Source organism: Carlito syrichta, unplaced genomic scaffold, assembly GCF_000164805.1.
Source record: "Carlito syrichta isolate Samal-C Ts95f unplaced genomic scaffold, Tarsius_syrichta-2.0.1 Scaffold315528, whole genome shotgun sequence".
Taxonomy (NCBI): domain Eukaryota; kingdom Metazoa; phylum Chordata; class Mammalia; order Primates; family Tarsiidae; genus Carlito; species Carlito syrichta.
In genome coordinates this window covers 24,051-46,490 of record NW_007259624.1, presented here as the reverse complement: position 1 = coordinate 46,490, position 22,440 = coordinate 24,051, and the positions used below count along the sequence as shown (strand labels likewise).

Below are 22,440 nucleotides of genomic sequence, written 5' to 3'. Positions count from 1 at the left end.
AACTTGGTGAGACCTCATCTCTACAATAAATAAAAAAATTAGCCGGGTGTGGTAGCGTGTGGCTGTGGTTCCAGCTACTTGGAAGGCTGAGGTGGAAGGATCGCCGGAGCCCAGCAGGTCAAGGCTGTGGTGGCCAGGAGTGGCCACTGCACTCCAGTCTGGGCAACAGAGTGAGACTCCAACTAAAAAAAAATTAAAAATAAATAAAATAAATTGTTGGTCTTTTTCTTTTTTGAAGAAATTCTCTGTATATTAAATTAAGAACATTAGTTCTTAATGTATGTTATGTGAAGCAAATCTTTTACTTAATCTCTGACCTATCTGACATATAGGTTTCCAAGTAGGTTTCCGAGGTTGTTAGCCGGAAGTTTGAGACCAGCCTGGGTAATATAGTGAGACCTTGTCTCTACAAAAATTAAAAAATTAGTTGAGTGTGGTGGTGCTTGCCTGTAGTCCCAGCTACTTGGAAGCTTGAGTTGGGAGGATTGCCTCAGCCCAGGAAGTTGATTGTGTGCCACTGTACCCCAGTCTAGGCAACAGAGTGAGAGCCTACTGTACAAAACAACACACACACACACACACACACACACACACACACACACACACACAGGTCCCTTGAGACTATAATGGAGCTGAAAAATTCCTGTTGCCAAGTAATATCATAACCCGTTGTAATATCATAGAGAATTGCATTTCTGTTTCAAAAAAATTCTCAAACTGGCTTTTCCTGCATTCTCACACCAGCACAGTAACCGTCAACATAGAAAACTTCTGTGAACAAATGTTTGGGGATTTCTCGCTACCACCAAGTGAGCAATCAGTTCTGCAGTGGACACCTACTGACAACCTTTCAATTCTGACACCGTCAACCTGGAGATAGTGTCAGACCTCACAGACACCAATCGCAAGTCCATGTCTCTGGAACTTCTGACTGACCGGCTTTAAGTTAGGGTTCCCACGACCCCTTCTTTGGGTTCAGTTAATTTTGCTGGAGTGGCTTACAGGACTCTGGAGTGACTCAGAACTTACTTATGTTTACTCATTTATATAAAGGATATTGCAAATTATATAGTTGAACAGATGCCTAGGGGGAGGTATGGGGGAAGGGGCGCAGAGTTTCCATGCCTACCCTCCCTGGGCTCCACCCTCCAGGAATCTCAGCATGTTCATCAGCTATCCAGAAGTTCCCGAACCCTGCCCTTTTGGATTTCTATGGAAGCTTCATGCCCAGGCTAAATGGGGGGAAGAAATGAGGGTGGTATGTCCATAATCACAAAGGGGAAGATTAGAGTCCTGCCTTGGGGCAGGTGAAAGGAGGGCGGGGAAGGTCAGAGAGGTTCTGTTTCCTGAGGCCTAACACAATCAGCATTATAACAAAAGATATAACAAGGGCTATGGGAGCCAGAAGCCCAAGGATCGCTGGAGCCCAGCAGGTCGAGGCCGCGGTGGCCGGGAGCGGCCACTGCACTCCAGTCTGGACAACAGAGACAGAGTGAGACTCCAACTCAAAAAAAAAAGAGAAACATCTATATATATATAAACATCACAGTTATACATGTGTTTGTGGTGATGCTAGTGTAAACCAACCTACTGCACTGCCAGTCACACAGAAGTACACCCCATCCAGTTATGCACGTACATGATACTTGATAATGATAATAAATGACTGTTACTGGTTTATGTATTTACTCTACCTTTTATTGTTATTTTAGAGTGTGCTCATTCTGCTTATAAAAGGAAAAAGAGTTAACTTTAAAACAACCTCAGGCAGGTCCTTTAGGAGGTATTCCAAAGGAAGGCAGTATCATCATAGGAGATGACAGCTCCATGCATGTTATAGCCCCTGAAGACCTTTCAGTGGGACAGGATGTGGAGGTGGAGGACAGTGATATTGATGATCCCGATCCTGTGTAGGCCTAGGTCAGTGTGTGTGTGTGTGTGTGTGTGTGTGTGTGTGTGTGTGTGTGTGTCTGTCTGTCTGTCTGTCTTACATTTAACAAAATGTTTAAAAAGAAAAAACAATTTAAAAATAGAAAAAACTTAAGGATATAAAGAAAATCTTTGCACACAGCTGTACAATGTGTGTTTTAAGCTAAGTATTACTACAAAAGAGAGAAAAAATTTAAATCTCTAAGGTCAAAATGTTATAGTAAGCTAAGTTTAATTTTTTATTTTTTTGGAGAGAGAATCTTGCTCTGTCACCCAAGCTAGAGTGCAGTGGCTCAATCATAACCCAAACTCCTGGCTACAAGCGATCTTCCTACTTCAGCCTCCCACAGTGCTGGGATAACATGTATGATCTACGCTACTTGGCCGTATTAATTTATTTTTGAAGAAAGGAAAATTTTAAAAATAAATTTAGTGTAGCCAAAATGTACAGTGTTTATAAATTCTACAGTAGTATACACTAATATCCTGGGCCTTCACATTCACTCTGCACTCACTCACTCACTTACCCAGAGCAACTTCCAGTCCTTCATGCCCTCTTCATGTACTCTATACAAGTATATCATTTTTCATCTTTTATACTATATTTTTACTGTGAGATATGTCCAGATATGTTTAGATACACAAATACTTACCACTGTGTTATAGTTGCCTGCGCTATACAGTTGCTGTTCAGTTGCCTGTGCAATACAAGTGTGTAGCCTAGGAGCAGTAGGCTATACCATACAGTCTAGCTGTGGAGTCAGCTATACCATCTAGGTTTGTGGAAGTTTACCTGATGTCGCACAACTACAAAATCACCTAATGACTCATTTCTCAGAATGTGCCACCATTGTTAAGCAACACATGAATGTATTTATTGAATTCAACAGTCTGTTGAGTAGCTATTACTCAAATTACTTAATTATTCCCTTTTTTCTTTGCTGGTTAGAAAATGCTGCAGTGAATATTTTAGAAAACCAATTCTTCATAATCAGTAATCCGAAGCCTTTGTGGATATACAAGTCAACATTTATTGTCTCCATTTTCAAAGTTATTTAAACCTTCATCTTGCTAAGCTGCCTCAGAGTCAATGTTGGAAAGGTCTGCTTGTAAAGAAGAATAATTCATGTCACTGGGATTCTGAGGATTGGTAGGATTGTGAGTGAGTGGAGCAAAACATACTTTATTATTAGGTATCATATGTAAAGGGCTGTCCCCAAATTTCTGAAGCACATAATAATTCTGGTGTGAAAACTATATCTGATTAAAAGAGTAGTAGGCTGGGAACCTGTGAAAGGAAGATTTTTGTCTTGTCAAGCTGAGGCTACATCATTATTTATAGAAATCCAGAACTAATGCTTGCACTGTGGTATGTTAAGAAAATAGGTCCATTTAACTTGGTGATGTACCTGAAATTTTAGGTGATGACTGCAACTTTCCTGAACACTCAGGAGGCACGAGCAGAACTATGTAGTTCTTTGTTAAACTCAACTTCTGTTCTTATAGTGGGTTGCCCCTATTGGCCCCCAGGGAGCATACCTACAGACATTTTTCATGGGCTTGTGGCCCATCTTTGAATCCTGACCTTCTCTGCATTTGGAGGCTGTGCTCAAAGGGTATTAAGCACATTTAATCCCTTCCAAGGGAATAAGACAACTCCAGAAGAAATACAGAAGTGAGGTGTTGCCTGTTCTAGACTTTGCATTTCAGCAGGACCCTCAAAGTTTGAGCTGAAAGGACTTAGTTCTGTGGAGAGGTTTGAGGTATCGCCCAGAGGTGGCAGCCTCTCTTGGGACACCTATGCCTCCCCACTGTGACCTGCTGTCCTCTCTGCCTCTGCTGGAAGCCATTCATGCTGTAGTCTATGCATAAAGCCACATATGCTTTCCTTCTCTCCTTCAGAATCCTCCACGTCTGCTGGATGAGAAAGACATTTCACTAAGGAGGGCAGGCAGTTGGCTTCTAGGTTCAGAAACACAGAATGTCAGAGCTGAAAGGAACCATGTGAGCTCATTTATTTTGTAATTGATATCCTTAGCTTGCTTTTTCTCTCTGTGTTTTATGTTCTTGTACCATTGGGATGTTTTTAACATCATTGGCATTGTTTTTCATTTTCTTGGTGCCGGACAAGCTGGGATATTGTAGAATGTGTTTAGTTTTAAGGATACCAAATGTTCTTTCCTTTCCTTCTAGATCATATCTAAACTTTCCTTTACTACTTATGCCTGGGAACCAGCCATGAAGCAGAGTTTCACCTTTGACAATGTTGGCTACGAAGGTAGTCTGGATGGCCTGTGCCCTTCTTCTCAGATGTCCATCAGCATGATCAGGATTTGGGGCATGACTTGCCAGTCATGTGTAAAGTCTATTGAGGGTGTGATATCTGGTTTGAAAGGCATAGTGAACATTAAGGTCTCCCTGGAACAAGGCAGAGCAACCATGAAATATGTGCCATCAATCGTGAGCCTGCAACAGGTTTGTCATCAAATTGGGGACATGGGCTTTGAGGCCAGCATTGCAGGAGGAAAGGCTGCCTCCTGGCCCTCAAGGTCCTTGCCCACCCAGAAGGCTGTGGTCAAGCTCCGGGTGGAGGGCATGACCTGCCAGTCCTGTGTCAGCTCTATCGAAGGCATGATCCGGAAACTACAAGGAGTCGTGAGAGCCAAAGTCTCACTCAGCAACCAAGAGGCTATCGTTACTTTTCAACTTTATCTTATTCAACCTGAAGACCTCAGGGACCATGTGACTGACATGGGATTTGAAGCTACCATCAAGACCAAAATGGCTCCCCTAAGCCTAGGACCAATTGATATTGGGCGATTACAAAGCACTAACCCAAAGAGACTTTCAGCTTCTGCTAACCAGAATTTCAATAATTCTGAGACTTTTGGCGACCAACAAAGTCAGGTGATCACCTTCCAGCTGAGAGTAGAAGGAATGTGCTGTATATCTTTTGTCTTGAATATTGAAGAAAATATAGGCCAACTCCCAGGGCTTCAAAATATTCAAGTGTCCTTGGAGAATAAAACTGCCCAAGTATAGTATGACCCTTCCTGTACCAGTCCAGTATCTCCCCAGAGGGCCATTGAGGTGCTTCCTCCTGGGAACTTTAAAGTTTCTCTTCCTGATGAAGCAGAAGGAAGTAGGACTGATCATGAGTCTTCCAGTTGCCATTCCCCTGCCAACCTTCAGAGAAACCAGGTGCCGGGCATGTGCAGTACTACAGTGCTCACCATTGCTGGCATGACCTGTGCATCCTGTGTCCAGTCCATCAAAGGCTTAATCTCCCATCGAGAATGGGTGCAGCAAATAATAGTCTCTTTGGCGGAAGGGACTTGAGTGGTTCTTCATGATCCCTTTGTAATTAGCCCAGAAGAACTCAGAGCTGCTGTAGAAGACATGGGATTTGAGACTTCAGTCATTCCTGGTATGTAGTTGATGTATGTTTGATGTATGTCCTTGGATTGGTTCTTTTTCTCATTGTGTCTCATAATATAGTTCCTGGCTGCTGGGATAGGTAAGCCCTGTTCACTGCCTCATGTCAACAGTTTAACAAAATCCTGAAACCTTTTCTTGTGTGTTAAGTCTGTCAGGATAAAGAAAATGCAATTTCTAAGGTACAGATTTTGCCTTTCATGTATGGAACTTTGTATCAGTCCATTTCCTATTGCTTAAAAAGAATACTTGAAACCTGGCAATTTATAAAGAAAAAGAATTTATTTTTTACAGTTATGGGGAAGTCCAGGGCCGAAGGGGTATATTTGGTTAGCACCTTCTTGCTGGTGGGGACTCCTTAAAAGTGGCACAGGGTATCACAGGACCCTGAGTATGCTAACATGCTTGCCCAGGTGCCTCTTCCTCTTCTTATAAAGTCAGTAATACCACTCCCATTAATCCCCCCTGATCCCAGCAACCTCCTAAAAGCCCCACCTTTTAATGCCGCCACATTTTGGGGGACATAGTCAAACCATTGCAGACTTAAATGCTAACTCCCTTGGATTTGGGCTTCTTTTCTGGAGAGAATTCTGATTCTGATATAAAGCACCATGGGAACATCAGGCTCCAGTCTTACCAAAGGAACCACGATCACTTTCTCAAAAGATTTCTCTGCTAAACAAAGCAAAATAATAAAAACAACAGAACCTAGTCTTAGCACTTAGAGACCATTCTGTTGAAAGTGGGAATTAAGGAAAGGTTTTATCCATAATTTTCCCTTGGCAGCTATAGGAGAAGAGGTAAGGTCAAAGGAGCAACCAGTGGGTTCTAATTAGAGGAAGCACAAGGTGAAATTCTGTTTTAGAAGACCAAGCTGGGCCAGACACAGTGGCTCAAGCCTATAATCCCAGCACTTTGGGAGGCCGAAGTGAGAGGATTGCCTAAGGTCAGGGGTTTAAGACCAGCCTAGGCAATTGGTGAAACCTCATCTCTACTATAAATCAAAAAATAAGTCGGGCATGGTAGTGTGTGCCTGTAGTTCCAGCTACTTGGAAGTCTGAGGCAGAAGGATCACCTGAGCCCAGCAAGTCGAGGCTGCAGTGGCCATGGGCATGCCACTGCACTCTAGCCAGGGTGACAGAGTAAAACTCCAACTGCGGGGGTCCCGCCCCGCAAGGGTCGTGAGATTTCCTGAGGGAGAGATGGATAGGCGAAAGATGAAAACATTATACTTGGACACCTGTTTCCTGAACAGATGACAATTTAATGTTAGCTAAGGGAAGGCTTTTATACCATTTGTAAAGGGGCAAGACAAAGAAAATTCCTTTACGTACATATCCTCTACAAGTTACCACCATCTAGTGGTCTTAGCAATAAACAAGCCAAGAACCCTGTAAACATTAAGATAATGAGTCTTATTCATAAGGCCAAAGATGATAGTTTTAGTCTAAAGTCCCAAATTACAGTCCTTGAACTGTCTCCAGAAAGTTTAGCAGTAGTCTTCCTTCTGGGGCCTTATGGCCTTCAGAGTTCTGTAATCACCTTTCTTGTCCAGGTGTCTTCGTTACTTTTCTCTTATCCTGCAGTGCTTGTTTCTAAAGAAAACTCAAAAGAAGCTTTTAGTAATGTTTCCCAGGCCCCCAAGGTTGTTTTCTGTCTTTAGCTAAGTTATCATAAAAGTGTCTGATTAGTATATTATGAGTTCAGTGAAAACCCACTCTATAAATGTTAACTTAGAGTTTTAACTATTGAATTAAGTAAAAATCTTAACGATTAATCTTTATCCTAAGTCAGTGAAAACAGTGTTATAAATCACCCACATAACTCCTATATAAGTGTTAGAACTTATAATGAATTCATAATGAACTTACTATAAACTTGTGCTTCTAAAAAACCTTGTCTAAACACTAAACTACATAATTCTAAATCAAATAAGGAGTGAGTATACCTATACCATTTATTACTTAAGCAATATCTAGTAACTTATAACCAAGTGAAAGAAAGCATTCTTGATGTGCTTCAGAGTTTAACCCTTGCATATGTTAGAAAAGGCCAAGCGGCATAGTGGGAAAATGGAAAAATGAATCATGACATTCTCAGGTTAGCTGTGAGTACTTCACATAAACATGCCATTTTCTTCTTCCATGACTGCACAGAATTTCTTCAGCCATACCAACAGCAAGGATGGAAGATAGAAGGGCCTCAGCTGCCTGGACTCGCTTTGTGGCCAGGGGTCCTCAGTGCACCTGGACTTTGTCAATCAGGTGAGCCTCCAAGGCTGGCTCCCAACATCCAACTCAAAAAAAAGAAGGCCAAGGCCAGGCTCGGTGGCTCAGCCTGTAATCCCGTGCTTTGGGAGACCGAGGTGAGTGCCTGAGCCCGCAGGTTCGAGACCTGCCTGGGCAACTTGGCGAGATCGCATCTCTACAATAAATCAAAAAATTAGCCAGGCGTGGTAGCGCGCACCTGTAGTTCCAGCTACTTGGTGGCCGGGAGCGACTACTGCACTCCAATCTGGGCAACAGAGTGAGACTCCAACTCAACAAAAAAAAAGAAGGCTAAGCTGGTGTCAGCAAGCAGTATGAATCAAGGCATGAGACCACCAGGAAGCAAGTGAGAGGTGTTGTAGGTCTGGAGAGTAAGACATTCCAGAGGGCAGCTCCTCCAAGCTTGGGGTCAGACAAGGGGTGTGTGATGGGGAAGAGTTATGCAGGAAAGGGGAGCCAGGGATGAGGCCCCAGCAAGGTGCTGGAGGACAGCAAGATAGAGGGCCTTGAATTTTCAGGGCAGGTGTGAGGCTGGAAATGACCGAGACCCAGGGAGAGGGAAAGTGAGACAGGAAGAGGAGTACAGAGGAGGGACATCTTCCAGACTTCCTGGATGTAATGCAAGGGCTGCAGAGGCTAACATCTGAAAGTGTCTCAGGGTTATCTAGAAGGATGCTCTTCAGAACCCTGGAAAGGTGGGAGCCCACCCTGCATCGTGGTGAGGGGTGGAGCTCACCAGTGGCTTAGGCTGGAAGGGATGGAGAGGATAGATAGGTTGGGGTGACTCAGGGAGGCTGAAGATAAGGAGGGAAGGCACACAGGTTGTGAGAGGCAACTGGGTGGGGTGTTTGTGGCACGCTGAAACCGTTTAGATCCCAGACACAGGTCTTGTACAACTCTGAGTGACTCTGTAGGCTGTATCAGGCCATGGCTGGCTTCCTCAGCCTTTTAGCTGCAGAAGGGAGCAGCGGGCTCAGCACTAGAATGGGCAGCTTTAGGGGGCATGGGCTTTGGTTTCCCACATCCTGTTTCCCATGGCCTCTGCCAAGATAATGTTTATGTCCTTGAGAAGTTTGCTTCATCGTGACTGAGAGGACAACAATAGATTTAGGTTAAGAGCATGCTATTGAGAGACCCAAGAAACTAAGAAACTTATTTGCTGTAAAAGTAGTGTTTAGTTCACTATATTTCATATGTCCCCACCTCATGTTTGCTATATATTTTGTGTATTCCTACCTCATGTATTTTATGAAATCTTAGTACTTTAAATCCTACCTCAGACCCCATAGAATTAGGCATATGTCGGGTTTTAAGCAGTGTTTGTATTTAGAATCCTTGGGTTAAGCATTGTCAACCCCAAACCAGCAGGCTAACTTATGCTTTTACAACGGGATGTAAAGGATAAAGTGATAAGCCTCTTTCAAACATTCCTACAAGGTGGCACCAGACTTAGAGGAGCCAGCTCCTCTCTAGGTGGGCTTTATCACCGGTTTTTATCTCAGTGATAATTTACACGCAGTGGCTATGTAAACCTGCAGGGAACAAAGACTTTTATAAAAGTAACCACCTTGCTATAATAAGCTTGCTATTATAAATTCCCAGAATTAGTATATGATTTTCTACCCCACATTCACTGTATGTGTTTGCAGCATTCGTATTTAAAACTTTGTTAAGTTTGGCTTTTGTTGTCCCATAATGACTATGTTATGTTACGTAAAGGTTAAGCAAACAAGCTTTCCTAAGCAAGCCTTGGGCTGGATCGGTAAACTAAAAGGGCTAATGTAACCCTTTGTCTGCCGGCTCAGGTTACTTCATAAACAGGGACTGTAGGGACCTAACTTATCTAACGTTCCACTTGACCCATTACGTGGGTTTCTGTCAATCACGGGCAGCACCCACCAATACCAAGTGTTCCCATACCCATTAGGAGAAATTACCCAATCATGTAAAATCAAGTTTGGAGTTCTTTCCCCTTCCTCTGTAATTGTGCATAGGAACTGCTTGCCATTGTGAATCGGGGCTCTGGTCCCTGAAGCTGCTGCTTCGGGCGTGAGCGCAGACTCGAGCCTGAATAAAGACCCTCGTGTGTTTGCATTGGAGCTGGCTCTTTGTGGTCTCTATATCTCTCTCATTAGAGTCCCGGGTTCAACAGTGACTCCTTCCTACCTCCCCTCTGTCCCATACAGCATACACTACTGAAGGGAGTGGGTTGTCATGTGGAGTGGCCTGGTTCTTGATCTTTTGCACCAAGTTTCGGGAAGGAGTTTCTTTAAAACAAAAATCAATAAGGAAAACAAAATAGAACAGTAAATCTTGTCCTCAAAAGGTAAGAAATAAGGTCAACATCTGCTGTATCGGTGTGACGCTTGAAGTCTTTCAGCAGTGCAATCAGGTTATTGGCAGTAAAGAGAAATTAGCATTGAACTACATGTTACAGAATAATTGAATTTGATTCAATAAACCTAGAAAGAAATGAACAGTAATTTTTTTTTTTTCAGTTAGAGTCTCACTCTGTCGCCCAGACTGGAGTGCAGTGGCTGCTCCTGGCTGCCGCAGCCTTGACCTGCTGGGCTCCAGCGATCCTTCCGCCTCAGCCTTCCAAGTAGCCGGAATTACAGGCATGTGCTACCACGCCCGGCTGATTTTTTGATTTATTGTAGAGATGAGGTCTCGCTGCCCAGGCAGGTCTCGAACCTGCGGGCTCAGGCAATCCACTCACCTCAGCCTCCCAAGGCATGGGATTACAGGCTAAGCCACCGAGCCCGGCTAGGGTGTGTTCTTTAGCACTAAACTCACACACTTCTGTTTTCTGGTGGCCCAGCGCATTCCCTCCTCAGGTCTGCAAGGCTCCAGCTCTGTAGTGGCTCATTAGTTTGACTTATACATGCATGCTACACTTTAGGGGCCCATCCTATGACAGGATCAAACCGAGTGAGAAACAGATCTATGGAAGGGACAGAAGAATTGACCACACAGTAATTAAACATAAGCACAGCACAAATACCACAGACAAAATTAAGATAAATGACCAACTGGGGAAAATATCTGTAAAATGATAAACTAAGGATTGATATTATCAATAAAGAATTTATATAAATGAAGAAAACTTCTTACAGACAATTCACAGATGAAATTCTAGTGGTTAATATATGTATTCATATTTAGCTACTCAGGAGGCTGAGATGGGAGGATCCCTTGAGCCTAGGAGTTTAAGGCTGCAGTGAGCTATGATCACACCACTGCATAACATGGGTAACAGAACAAGATCCTGTCTTATGAATGCTAACCTGTGTCATGAATGAATGAATGAGTGGAAAAAATGTTCAATCTGCCAGTAAGCAGAAATACAAATGAAGACAACATAGTTTCACCTATCACATTTGCAAGGGAGAGAAAAAGATGATATCCAGAGAAGGGCTTGAATGTGGAATGTAGGATCCCTGTAAGGTGCAGATGGCTAGGTGAATTGGTCCAGCATCTGGAAGGCATTTTTTTTGGGGGGGTCAGAGTCTTACTCTGTTGCCCAGGCTGGAGTACAGTGGCACGCTCACAGCCACCGCAGCCTCAACCTGCTGGGTCAGGCAATCCTTTTGCCTCAGCCTTCCAAGTAGCTGGAACTACAGATGTGTACCACTATGCCTGGCTAATTTTTTGATTTATTGTAGACAAGGTCTTGCCAAGTTACCCAGGCTGGTCTCGAAACCCTGGGTTCAGGCATTCCTCTCACCTCTGCCTCCCAAAGTGCTGGGATTACAGGCGTGAGCCATGGCACTCTACTAGAAAGGCATTTTGAAAGCAGCTCTAAAGAACCGGAGAAGTGTTCATTCTCAGTCCACTGATTTCATTTCTGAGAATCTGTCCCATCTGTCATGAAATCATGTTAAGCAACAAAAGTAGGAGATACAAATTATGTGCTATGTAACCATTTACATAAATTATACATTTATACATGAGTTTTTCTCTTTGAGTGAGTTTTGGGGACTATTTCTTATGGTTGATTTTGATCTTATATATATATATTTGATGTTTCTCATAATTTCTATGAGTATAAAAAAAATCAAAGGGAAAAAATCCCTGTGAAATGTGATGGAACCAAAGAAAATCTAGAAACTAGCTTTGAGAGTCAAAGGGTCAAATCACTTGCACAGTCTGTCATGTCACAAGATTCAATAGGTCTACACTGACGTGTGTGACAAAACCCTCTATAGGTCAAGGACAGAGGTCACCAGATCACATGGCTGTGGCTAGGCTGATTTTGTGGGTGAGGTCACCTGGTGCTTCACTGTGTCACACTGGGCACAGCCTTTCCCTTGGCGGGACTGTTTCCTAATCTGTACAATGGTGTGGTGGAAGGGGATCAGACTAAGTAATCCCTGAGGGTCCTGGTAGATCTTGGATTGAGTTGATAACTCTGTTCTTGAAGAAGAGAACTCAGATGGCCCCAGTCCGAGTGTGACTGAGCACTGGGACTTGTGGGTTCCAGGTTCCGGTCTTGCTGAGAGACTTGACCTTACTTGACCTTATTGCCTATTCCTGACCACCACACTGCCCTGGCTTGGCCCTCCTTCTTGGCCACTCTCTCTTCCTTGGTCAGCTCTGGGCCCACTCATTCAGGGCTAATTTGACTGCTTTGGCTTTGATTCCAAGCTCGGAGGGGCAGCAAGGGGGAAATTATTCTTTGGAGCTGTTAGTTGGAGGCAGGAACTTAAAGGCAACTGGGAGTCCACCTGCCTAGGGAGAGAGGGTCTTCTCCCTCCCGGACCCTCTCTCTAGGACATTTTTTTTTTTTTTTGAGTCGGGGACTCACTCTGTCACCCAGGCTGAAGTGTAGTGGCACAATCATGGCTCACTGAAGCCTCGACTTCCTGGGCTCAGGCGATCCTTCCACCTTAGCCTCCGAGTTGCGGGACATGTGCCACCATGCCTGGCTACATTTTTTATTTTTTTGTAGAGACAAGGTCTTGCTATATTGCCTAAGCTGGTCGTGAACTCCTGGGCTCAAGCAATCCTCCCACTTCGACCTCCCAAAGTGCTGGAATTACAGGCATACACCACCACACTCAGCTAATTTTTTGATTTATTATAGAGACGAGGTCTCATCCTGTTGCTCAGGCTGGTCTTGAACTCCTGAGCTCAGGCAATCCTCTTGCCTCTGCCTCCCAAAGTGCTGGGATTATAGGCATGAGCCATTGCGCCTGGCCTCTATGACATTTTGTGAGGTGATTTGGCTCTCATGATCAAGCTGTCCTGACTGTCCCAGGTGACTGAGGCCGCTTCCTGGTATGGGGCAGCCCCTCCCCTCTTGGCCATGCTCCCTGCAGACTGACGAGTCCACCTTCACATCCTCAGTGCATCAGTTCCTCTGCTCTGATAAGGCCTTCTGGGCTCTGCATCCTTTCCCAGATTCGGACGATTGACCGTAATGCTGCCCAGTATCTCAGAAACCTTCACTTTCAGCACACGCAGGTGTCAGAGTCTTTCCTTCCAGCCCAGCCATAAACTGGGCTTCAGGATTTCAGGAAAGATGCCGTGAGAAGCTCCCTACCCCGGCAGGGCCCCAGGACCTCTCCCTAAGTTGCCTGCCTGCGAACCGTGCTATCCTCAGCCTCCTGTTGGACATCAGGATGGGCCTTGGGTGGGGAACAGAGGCAGCCGCCCTGGGCATGGTGGGGCTGGTGGGACAAGATGTCCCCATAGAGCCCTCCTTTCTGATGTGGACTGTTTCTCCCTAGCAACCAGCAAATGCACGGGAAGACAGCGTCTCTTAAGAGCCCCGTGTCCTGTGCAGATAAACCAAACAGAGTCCAGGAATCCCCAGGCCCCAGGTGAGGACCCTCTTCCAAGGCAGAGCACATCCAGATGGGGGTGGGAAGCCCTCAGGAGGTGACCTATTCGAAGGGGACCTCAGGGCTGAGCCAGGCCCCTCTGCGGGTCTGTGAGGTTGGCACGGGCTGCCCCAGGACCTCTTCCTCCTACCCCCCAGGCCTGTCCCAGTGCACTGGGGCCTGGCAGCGTCCAGGCTTCTTGGGTTACCAGCCTCCTCCCCATTCACCTGTCCTCAGGCTAACCTGTTCTGGGCAAAGGTTTGCATTTCAGTGCCACGCCCCCCTCCCAGCTGCTTACCTCAGTCAGGTCAGCTGAGTCTGTGCCACCAGGAAGAGGTGGCAAGGAGGGCCGGCCTGCCGGGATCGTGGCCCACGGGCAGGCCCTGGCGCTGAGTCTGACAGTGAATCTCGCCCACTCCCCACACTGGCCCCCCATTCCCGTGCTGCCTGCTCCTCTGCTTGCCCCTTGGCCAGAGAAATGGGAGAGGGTCTCTGACACCTAGGGCGGGCAGCTCCAAACGTAGCCCCAGGGAGCACTGTTTCCCCATCTGCAAAGGGGACTCTCAGTGACCCCTCCCTCCATCCTATCAGGGATAAGCTATGTGCTCCCTGTCCTCGCCATTTTGCCGTGTCCCCTAGGGGATGGCCCTAGTCTCCAATCTGTGCCCCAAGCTTCTGGCTCAGAGCCAGGGCAGAATTGGCACTGAGGCTGCATGGGCCAGCCTCAAGGGCTCTCTCTCCCGGGAATGGAATGTCTCCTTTGCAGTCTGCACTGTTCAGAAGGCTGGAAGGGCGAAGATATAAAGAAGTGTGGCCGGGAAGGGGTGAGTATGCAGGAGCTGACTTCTCCCTGTCGTTGGGGAAGGGGTCCCAGGCTGCCCGAATCCAGTGACTTTTGGCTCCTCGGCCACCAGCCCTGTCACCCGGAAACCAGGATCCCTGAGTAGGCGTCCCTTCCCTGGTGGGAGTGCTGTGTCCCCCCAGTCACAGCTGCCTGACAGGTCCCAGCATCACCAGGAGACAAGCAGTGACTGGAACTCGGCCCTCCACACCCACTGGCTGCTTGGTGCTGAGTCCCCAGGGGGTTGGGATGGGGCTGTGGCCTGATTTCCTGGTGGCTGGAGCAGGGCCCCTTTGGTGGTCTGATCTCCCGGGTGTCTTAGACGCAGTCCGGGTGTTTGCAGACACCACTGAGTAAATATAACCAGCAATACCACAAGCTATTCAAGGACATCCCCCTGGAGGAGGTGCTTCTCAAAGGTGAGTGTCTCCTAGTGGAGCTAGTCGACACCCGGTGCCCAGGGCCCAGGTCCTCTGCTGTGGACCCCCCAGTCCCAATTTAGATGTGGGAGCCCATAGCCCTTTGGATGTGGCTGGTTCTTTTCTCTCTAAAAGTGTAAGAAGACAGGGCTGGTTTGGGGTATAGGGTTGAATTTATGAAGATTTTCTTTAATTTTTTTTAGATTGGAAAATATAGTTTATTTAGAAAGTAAATTAGAGAGAGAGAGAGAGAGAGAGACAGAGAGGAGATTCACCTCCCCAAGGTAGGGGAAGGGGCCAAAGCTAGGAAACATGGTGGCCATAGCTTAAAGAGCCACGTAGATACACCAGAGTTTAACAAAGCAATGACCTTATGAAGGTTTTCTTGAGGAAGTGTCAGGGCACAGCAATGATTGTTCTTCCCTGCTCAGGCCTCTCATGGAGCAAGTGGGGACATTTGCACAGTCAAGCCCTCCTCTCCAGGGCAGGGCAAGGCCAGGGGTTCTGCCTGAGGTAGTGAGCCTCCAGGCTTGGAGACTAGGGAGGAACCTGCCCAGATCCTGTGAGGCATGGATGGAGGAAGAAGAACCTTCTAGCAGTCTGGTGGGCAGAGTGGGGGCAGTCAGGAGAAGGGCCCTTGGCCAGTACTGGGGGAATGGGTTGTTCGGAGTCTGGGGTGGGAAAGGGGGAAGACAGGTCCTGAGGTTGGACTTGACTCCTGAGCATGGGTGGGGACCCTGGCTTCCTGGGCCAAACTTGCTTATGGCGGTTTTCTCTCTGTGACCTCCCAGTGTGTTCCTGTGCCCTCCAGAAGGACCTCCTTATCCAGGGCCGGCTTTACATCTCCCCCAACTGGCTCTGCTTCCATGCTGGCCTGTTTGGCAAGGATATCAAGGTAGTACTGAGTGGTAAGGGCTGCCAGGGCACAGGGAGGCCCCAGTCTCCTGACTGGTGGGCATGCCTCATGCTGTGCCTGTCCTTCTGCATGCCGGGCACTTGGTGAAGCCTTTCACTGGTTGGATGGGCAGCTGTGAGGCATCCTCCCCCCGGGGTCCAGGGAAATAATCCTGCCCTTTCTAAAGGTGGCTCACGCCTATAATCCCAGTCCTTTGGGAGGCAGAGGCGAGAAGATTGCCTGAGCTCAGGGGTTTAAGACCAGCCTGGGCAACGTGGCAAGACCTCATCTCTACAATACATAAAAAAATTAGCCAGGCATGGTGGCACCGGCCTATGATTCCAGCTACTTGGAAGGCTGAGGTGGAGGAATCACCTAAGCCCAGCAGATCGAGGCTGCAGTGGCCGTGAGTGTGCCACTGCACTCCAACCTGGGTGACAGAGTGAGATTCTGACTAAAAAATAATAAACAAACAAACAAAACAAAACAGGGACTCCAACTAGACCCCACATTTGACCTGAACTGGCCTGCATAGTTCACAGCAAATTAATCTGCCTCAGGATATCTCTGAAATGCTTTCAGCATCAGAACAGGCTGTTGCATTTAGAGGGAGACATAATTGTGGCTAAGTAGCTCAGAGAGCTCCATTACTGAGATCCGATTCACCAGAGCAGCCACCCTGGCCTCCAAGATAATAGGAACCACACCCGGGGAGAGGCCAGAGGGACAGTACTGCCCCCCGGGGCAGGATGGTGAGGATAACTTCTGCAGGTGGGACCAGGCTTCTCCCATGGTGTTCATGCTTGGCTCACAGCCAGATATGTGCAGGGTCCTATACAAGGAGCAAGGAACCACGTCCTTGGGGGCAAGTCCTGAGGGAAGCCTGCCCTTCCCTCTCAGGTGGTCATTCCCGTGGTGTCTGTGCAGATGATCAAAAAACACAAGGTGGCGCGGCTCCTTCCCAATGGACTGGCCATCACCACCAACACCAGCCAGAAGGTCAGTGAGTCTCTGGACTAGTGCTCCCATCAGTCTCCCTGTCCCGGCCTGGGAGCCCACAGCCTGACTTGGGAACACTCCTGGGACTTTGCTTTGCCCAACCCTGCAGCCGTGTAACAAGCTGGAGGAGAGGTTCCTAGGCAGAGGTCGTGTTGGCTCTCAAAACCTGACATCCCTGTGGGCCTGTCCCCAGTCCACGGCAGGCCTACTGGGGGGTCTCATCTCATCCCACCCTCTTCTGTTTTCTTTCCATGCACCAGTATATCTTTGTGTCACTGATGTCCCGGGACAGTGTGTATGACATGCTGAGGAGAGTTTGTACCCACCTACAGGTATGGAGTTGGGGACGGGAGTTGGGACAGGGAGGCTGCTCAGGCCTGGAGCAGGTCTGGGACAAGGGTGATGGGGAGGTGGGCCCATCTCTCCAGCCCAGGGAACGGGGCTGGGAAGGGGAGTAAAGGGCGCAGGCTCAGTGTATCAGATGCAGTTCCTGGACAGTGTGTGCCTCTTTGAGGCTAGTGGGCCCTTGTGTGTCCCCATATACAGATGCTCCTTGACTTATTATTACATATTTTTATTTTTACTTTTTAGTCAGGGTCTCATTCTTTTACCCAGGCTAGAGTGCAGTGGCATGCTCACAACTTACTGCAGCCTCAACCTCCTGGGCTCAGGCAATCCTTCCGCCTCACCCTCCCAAGTAGCTGGGACTACATGTGCCACTATGCCTGGCTTAGTTTTTAGTTTTAATTTTAATTTTGTTTATTTTTTGAGTTGGAGTCTCACTCTGTCACTCAGACTGGAGTGCAGCGGTCACTCCCAGTCACTGCAGCCTCGACCTGCTGGGCTCCAGCAATCCTTCCGCCTCAGCCTTCCAAGTAGCTGGAACTACAGGCACGCGCTACCACGCCCAGCTAATTTTTTGATTTATTGTAGAGATGAGGTCTCGCCAAGTTGCCCAGGCAGGTCTCAAACCCGCGGGCTCAGGTAATCCACTCACCTCAGCCTCCCAAAGCGCAGGATTACAGGCTGAGCCACCGAGCCCGGCTAGTTTTTAATTTTTATTGAGACAAGTTCTCGCTATGTTTTCCAGGCTGGTTTCAAACTCCTGGGCTCAAGCAATCTTCTTGCCTCCACTTCCCAAAGTGCTGGGATCACAGTTGTGAGTCCCCATGCCTGGCCTTCCTCAACTTATGATGGGGTATGTTTCAATAAACTCATCATAATTGAAAATATCATAAATCAAAAATGCATTTCGTCCAGTACACCTTCCCTACCAAAAACAGTAGCTAAGCCTAGCCTCCCTTAAATATGCTTGGACGTTTGCATCAGCCAACAGTTGGGCAAAATCATCTAACACAAAGCCTAAATATCTTGTGTAACTTATTGAACACTGTGCTGAAACTATGGGAACTTGAAGCACAGTTTCTACTGAACGTGTATCAATTTCATACCATTGTAAAGTCAAAACACTGTAAGCCAGCCCATTGTGAGTCGGGACTGTCTGTCTACACACGCCTTACTTGTGCCTTCTGGTGTACAGACAGAGCCTCTGGCTGCCTCGCAACACACCTTCCAACTCTCTGGCCCGTGGTGAGGAAGTGAGGCAGCAGCATGGGGGAGTCCATTGCCTGGGGTTTGTCCCCTGCTCCAGCATCAAGCAGGGGCCCACTGCAAACTCTGGGAACTGGGTTTCCCCGACACAAAGTAGCTTATCTGGAGGTGAAACCGTCTTGGGGTGCTGATGCCCCCCTTTGTCTGATTGTGCCTGTTCAGATGGACATGTGACACTGTTCCCTTCCCTCTTCAGCCTTCCAGCAAGAAGAGTCTGAGTTTAAGAGAATTTCCAGAGGAGCCTGAGTGCGAGTCTCTGGTAAGGGTGAGGCTGGTCCTGAGAGTGCCCGCAGCACCTCAGGGCCCACGATGCAGAACTAGGGTGCCAGACTAGTGGTCGTGTGTGCTGGGGGTTCCCTAAACTTGCCATACTCTGTACCACACAGAGCCTCTAGGTCCTCGGCACATGTGCCGACTTCCCGAGCAGAATAGAAGTCCAGACCCCAGGATACGAGCCCCGTTGGATCCCATACCTGGACAGACGCAGGGCCAGTAATCAGCCTCTTTCCTTTGACTGAGTCAGGAGGGCCTTCTAGGGGATAGGGGTGTCCCTGGGGAAAGACTCCGAGGGCCACCACGGTAGAACTCAGACAGACTTATTTTCAACTTGCTGAGGTTCTGAGAATTTTCTCTGGCAGCTGGGGCCCTGGCAAGGTAGTGCTGAGTTTCTAGGGCAGGGATGGCATAGAAATGACCCCAGGGTGTTTGAAGGTTCCTTCAGTGACTATTAAGTGTTTCGCCAAGCATGCAGCATGTATAATTCCATGCAGGGGACAGAAGGCGATGTTCTCATTTTGGTTGATGGGGACCCTATGTTCCCCCTGCCATGGTCAGTGACTTGCTCAGTGTCAGGGCCTGGAATGGAAGGAGCTATGACGTATCCTGTCTGAGACATGCTGAGCTTTTGTGGACTCAGATCTGAGCATGTACCTGAATTGGTGCACAGATAGGATCACATGGTGGTTCTACACTATCTTCAAAGACATTGTTTCCTGACAGAGTGGCTAGTCAGAGCAAGGGAACCCACAGGAGAGACTCTGGTTGCTATGGCAACTGTCACCTCCCCCACCTGTATCCATCCTTGGCTAGGCATCCATACTGGTAATATCTGGAAAAAATCTCTGCTAGACCTGATGTGGGTCTCTCAGGGCCAGTGGGATCCCGAGGGCCACGGTAAGACAGCTTCTCCTGTTTTTCCTGCAGGAAGTCCTCATCCCCGAGATGAAGTGGAGAAAAGTGTGCCCTGTTTCTAGGTCCCTGTCCCTCCCAGATGACCTCCCTTGTATTCCTCAGGCTTCCGTGGACTCCACAGACAGTTTCTTCCCCTCCAGGAAGCCTCCAAGATCTGGTGAGTTCAGGGGTCTTGTCCATGGCAACTGCTTGCAAAGGCCAGGTTTTCTCTCCTCCCAGATCTGTGAAGAGTACTCACCCCAGCTGGCAGAGCTCCTGGGGGCTGATCTTTTCTTTCTCTAAATTCATACAGGAAAGGCAAGAGCTCAAGCAGCTTCAGAAAACAAGGGAGGGGTGGGCGGGCTGGGCCCATGCTGGGTGGGGGTCCTGCCTGCCCCACGACGATACCTAACCACTCTCCCATTGCAGAAAATGCTGTCTATGAGGGCGACAGGTTGCAGGAGGAGCCCAGAGGGGACCCGGAGCTGAGGCCCTGGGATTACCGGCTCCTCAAGGTCTTCTTCGTGCTGTAGGTGACCACGTTGCGGGAGGGGGCAGGTGCACCTGGGTGTCTAGGTGTTTGGAACAGGGGCCTTAGGGTGTGAGAGGTTATTGTCCAGAGCGGGCGGAAGCTTCTGAATCACATTCAAGCTCTTGGTGATGCCTGAAGGCTGCGTGGCACTGCCTTCTGCAGTAAGGGAAGATCTCCAGTGTTTATTCTGGAAACCTGTAATTTAGGGTTGAGTCTACATGAAGGGGAGGGGCCGGATGTGGAGCTGCTGAGGATTTGGGAGAGGGCAGGCCAGCAACATTGGAGAGGGCTGTCTGATAGATGAAGGGAAGTACTGATAGGAAAAGCCTGGCCGACCCCCTGCCCACTACCAGGGCAGCTTCTGGAACCTTGTCTGATGTCCGATGAGCAGTAGCATTGGGACCGTGGTGGGAAGTTGCACACACAGTCAGCCTCTGGCCTTCCTCCCTTAGCTCCCCAGCTTCCTCTGGCTCTGCTGGCTGGTTTATATATATATATATGGGTTTTTAAAATTTATTTGAGTTGAAGTCTCACTCTGACACCCAGGCTGGAGTGCAGTGGCCTGCCCACGACCACTGCAGCCTCGACCTGCTGGGCTCAGGTGATCCTTCTGCCTCAGCCTTTCAAGTAGCTGGAACTACAGGTGTGCACCACCACACACGGCTAATTTTTTTATTTCTAGTAGAGACAATGTCTCACCAAGTTGTCTAGGCTGATCTTGAACCCCTGAGCTTAGGCAGGCACACCAGGGCACACCAGGCACACCTCACTTCTGCCTCCGAAAGTGCTGGGATAATAGGCATGAACCGCCATGCCCGGCTTGCTGGCTCATTTTGACTGTCAACCTCAGCACCTGTGGGTGGAATGGGCCTGCCACCACGAGAGGGGACACAAGAAGGACCAAGGAGGCTGGTCAGAGGGGAGGTGGGATGACAGCTCTCCCTGTCTGACCAGAGCTCCCTCCAGGGCTCAGCTGAAGGGCCCAGAGCTCCTGCTGGGCTGTGGAGGCATCTCCATGGGGATGAGTCTCAGGACTCCTATGTGGTTTCTGGGATGAAACATGCCCAGGCCCACATGGCTGCAGGACAAAGGGTTCTTTGATTCTTCCCAATGCAGAAGTTGTTTCATTCTCACTATTCTGGTGAGCTTCCAAAAAAGCCCTTTTTCTTTTTTCTTTTCTTTTCTGTGTCAGGGTCTCACTCTGTTCCTCACGCTGCAGTGCAGTGGCAGGATCACAGCTCATCACAGCCTCAACCTCCTGGGCTCAGATGACCCTTCCATTTCCGCCTCCCAAGTAGCTGGGACTACAGGCACATGCCTGGCTAATTTTTTTATTTTTGTAGAGACGAGGTCTTGCTATGTTGTCCAGGCTGGCCTCAAGTTCCTGGGCTCAAGCAATCCTTCTGCCTTGACCGCCCAAAGTGCTGGGATTACAGGTGTAAACCACTGCACCTGGCATAAATGCCCTTTTTCTAGAAGAAATATCCAACTCCTCTCCCCCTCTTTCTCCAGGATCTGCTTCTTGGTCATGTCCTCATCCTACCTGGCATTCCGCATCTCCCGGCTAGAGCAGCAGTTATGCTCCTTGAACTGGGGAAGCCCGGTCCCTGGGCACAGGTGAGGTCTTTCTCTTCCTAATTCCTTTGGGATTGAGGGTTGAGGACAGGGCCCCAAAACCAAAGACCAGGCTGCCTGGTTGGACTGGGTCCTGTTTTGAGGCTTGATGGTCCTCCACAAGGTTGGGTGGTGGGTGCAGGGGACACAGATCACACCTTGGCCCACTTGGCAGTGAGAAAGGCTTCACAGGCCCCTCAGGGCCCATCCCTGATCTAGGCATCTTTTCTGTGTGCAGGTAACAGCCACTTGGCCTTTGTCCTCACTCCAAGAAGGATGCTCTGGGTGCCACATCTCCACCAACGACCCACGCCCTCGCCCCCGCATCGATGCTGCTGCTGTACTGAGACTGAGTATGAAGGAAAGCATTCCCAATCCCTTCTCCTCCCCTCAACTCCTCCTCCCTCTGTGAGTGATCTGAAGTGCCTGCTTACAAAGTAACTGCCGTCTACAGTTTTTGGACTCAAACAAAAAGCCAGATTTTTCAGGAACCAGCTGAGGAATTCTCTATACCAGTCTTCAGCAACCACTTAAATGAGAAAAAAATTCAGCTTGCTCCTTGGAAACAGTTCTGGCACACAGGCAGAACCCTGGAGGCCACTTCAAGGGGCAAAGGTCATGTTTTCAAGGCTGCTCCCTTACCATCACATGGCTCACTCCAGCAGTGTGGTCAGAGGCCAGAACACAGACCACCAGGTGGACCCCGCTTTCTCCTGACATTCTGTGCTCCTGTGGGGAGCAGGACCCCACAGGTCAGGCAGCGACCTGCTGAGGGCTGTGAGTGCAGAGACGAGGGCTCCTAGCCTGCTTCCAGAAAGAGATGAAGCTGTGTGTTCCTGGACAAGACTCAGTGCCAGCCTCTCTGTGAGGCTGGCTGAACCTGGGGAGATGCTTCTCACAGGG

At 48.4% G+C, this 22,440-nt stretch overlaps 1 protein-coding gene and 1 pseudogene across 1 annotated transcript; both read left to right on the top strand.

Moving 5' to 3' along the window:
• Window positions 1–5,364, top strand: part of LOC103275539 — a 6,219-nt pseudogene extending 855 nt beyond the window's left edge.
• A 7,883-nt stretch (window positions 5,365–13,247) lies between these two features.
• GRAMD2A (GRAM domain containing 2A) lies at window positions 13,248–21,544 on the top strand. Its single transcript, XM_021706399.1, is given in 11 exon segments — window positions 13,248–13,456; window positions 14,223–14,280; window positions 14,641–14,716; window positions 15,508–15,611; window positions 16,512–16,610; window positions 16,871–16,942; window positions 18,418–18,480; window positions 19,425–19,569; window positions 19,705–19,742; window positions 19,745–19,920; window positions 21,436–21,544. Coding segments are annotated over 11 exon segments (1,023 nt in total). The 5' UTR covers window positions 13,248–13,373.
• Window positions 21,545–22,440: the final 896 nt, after the last annotated feature.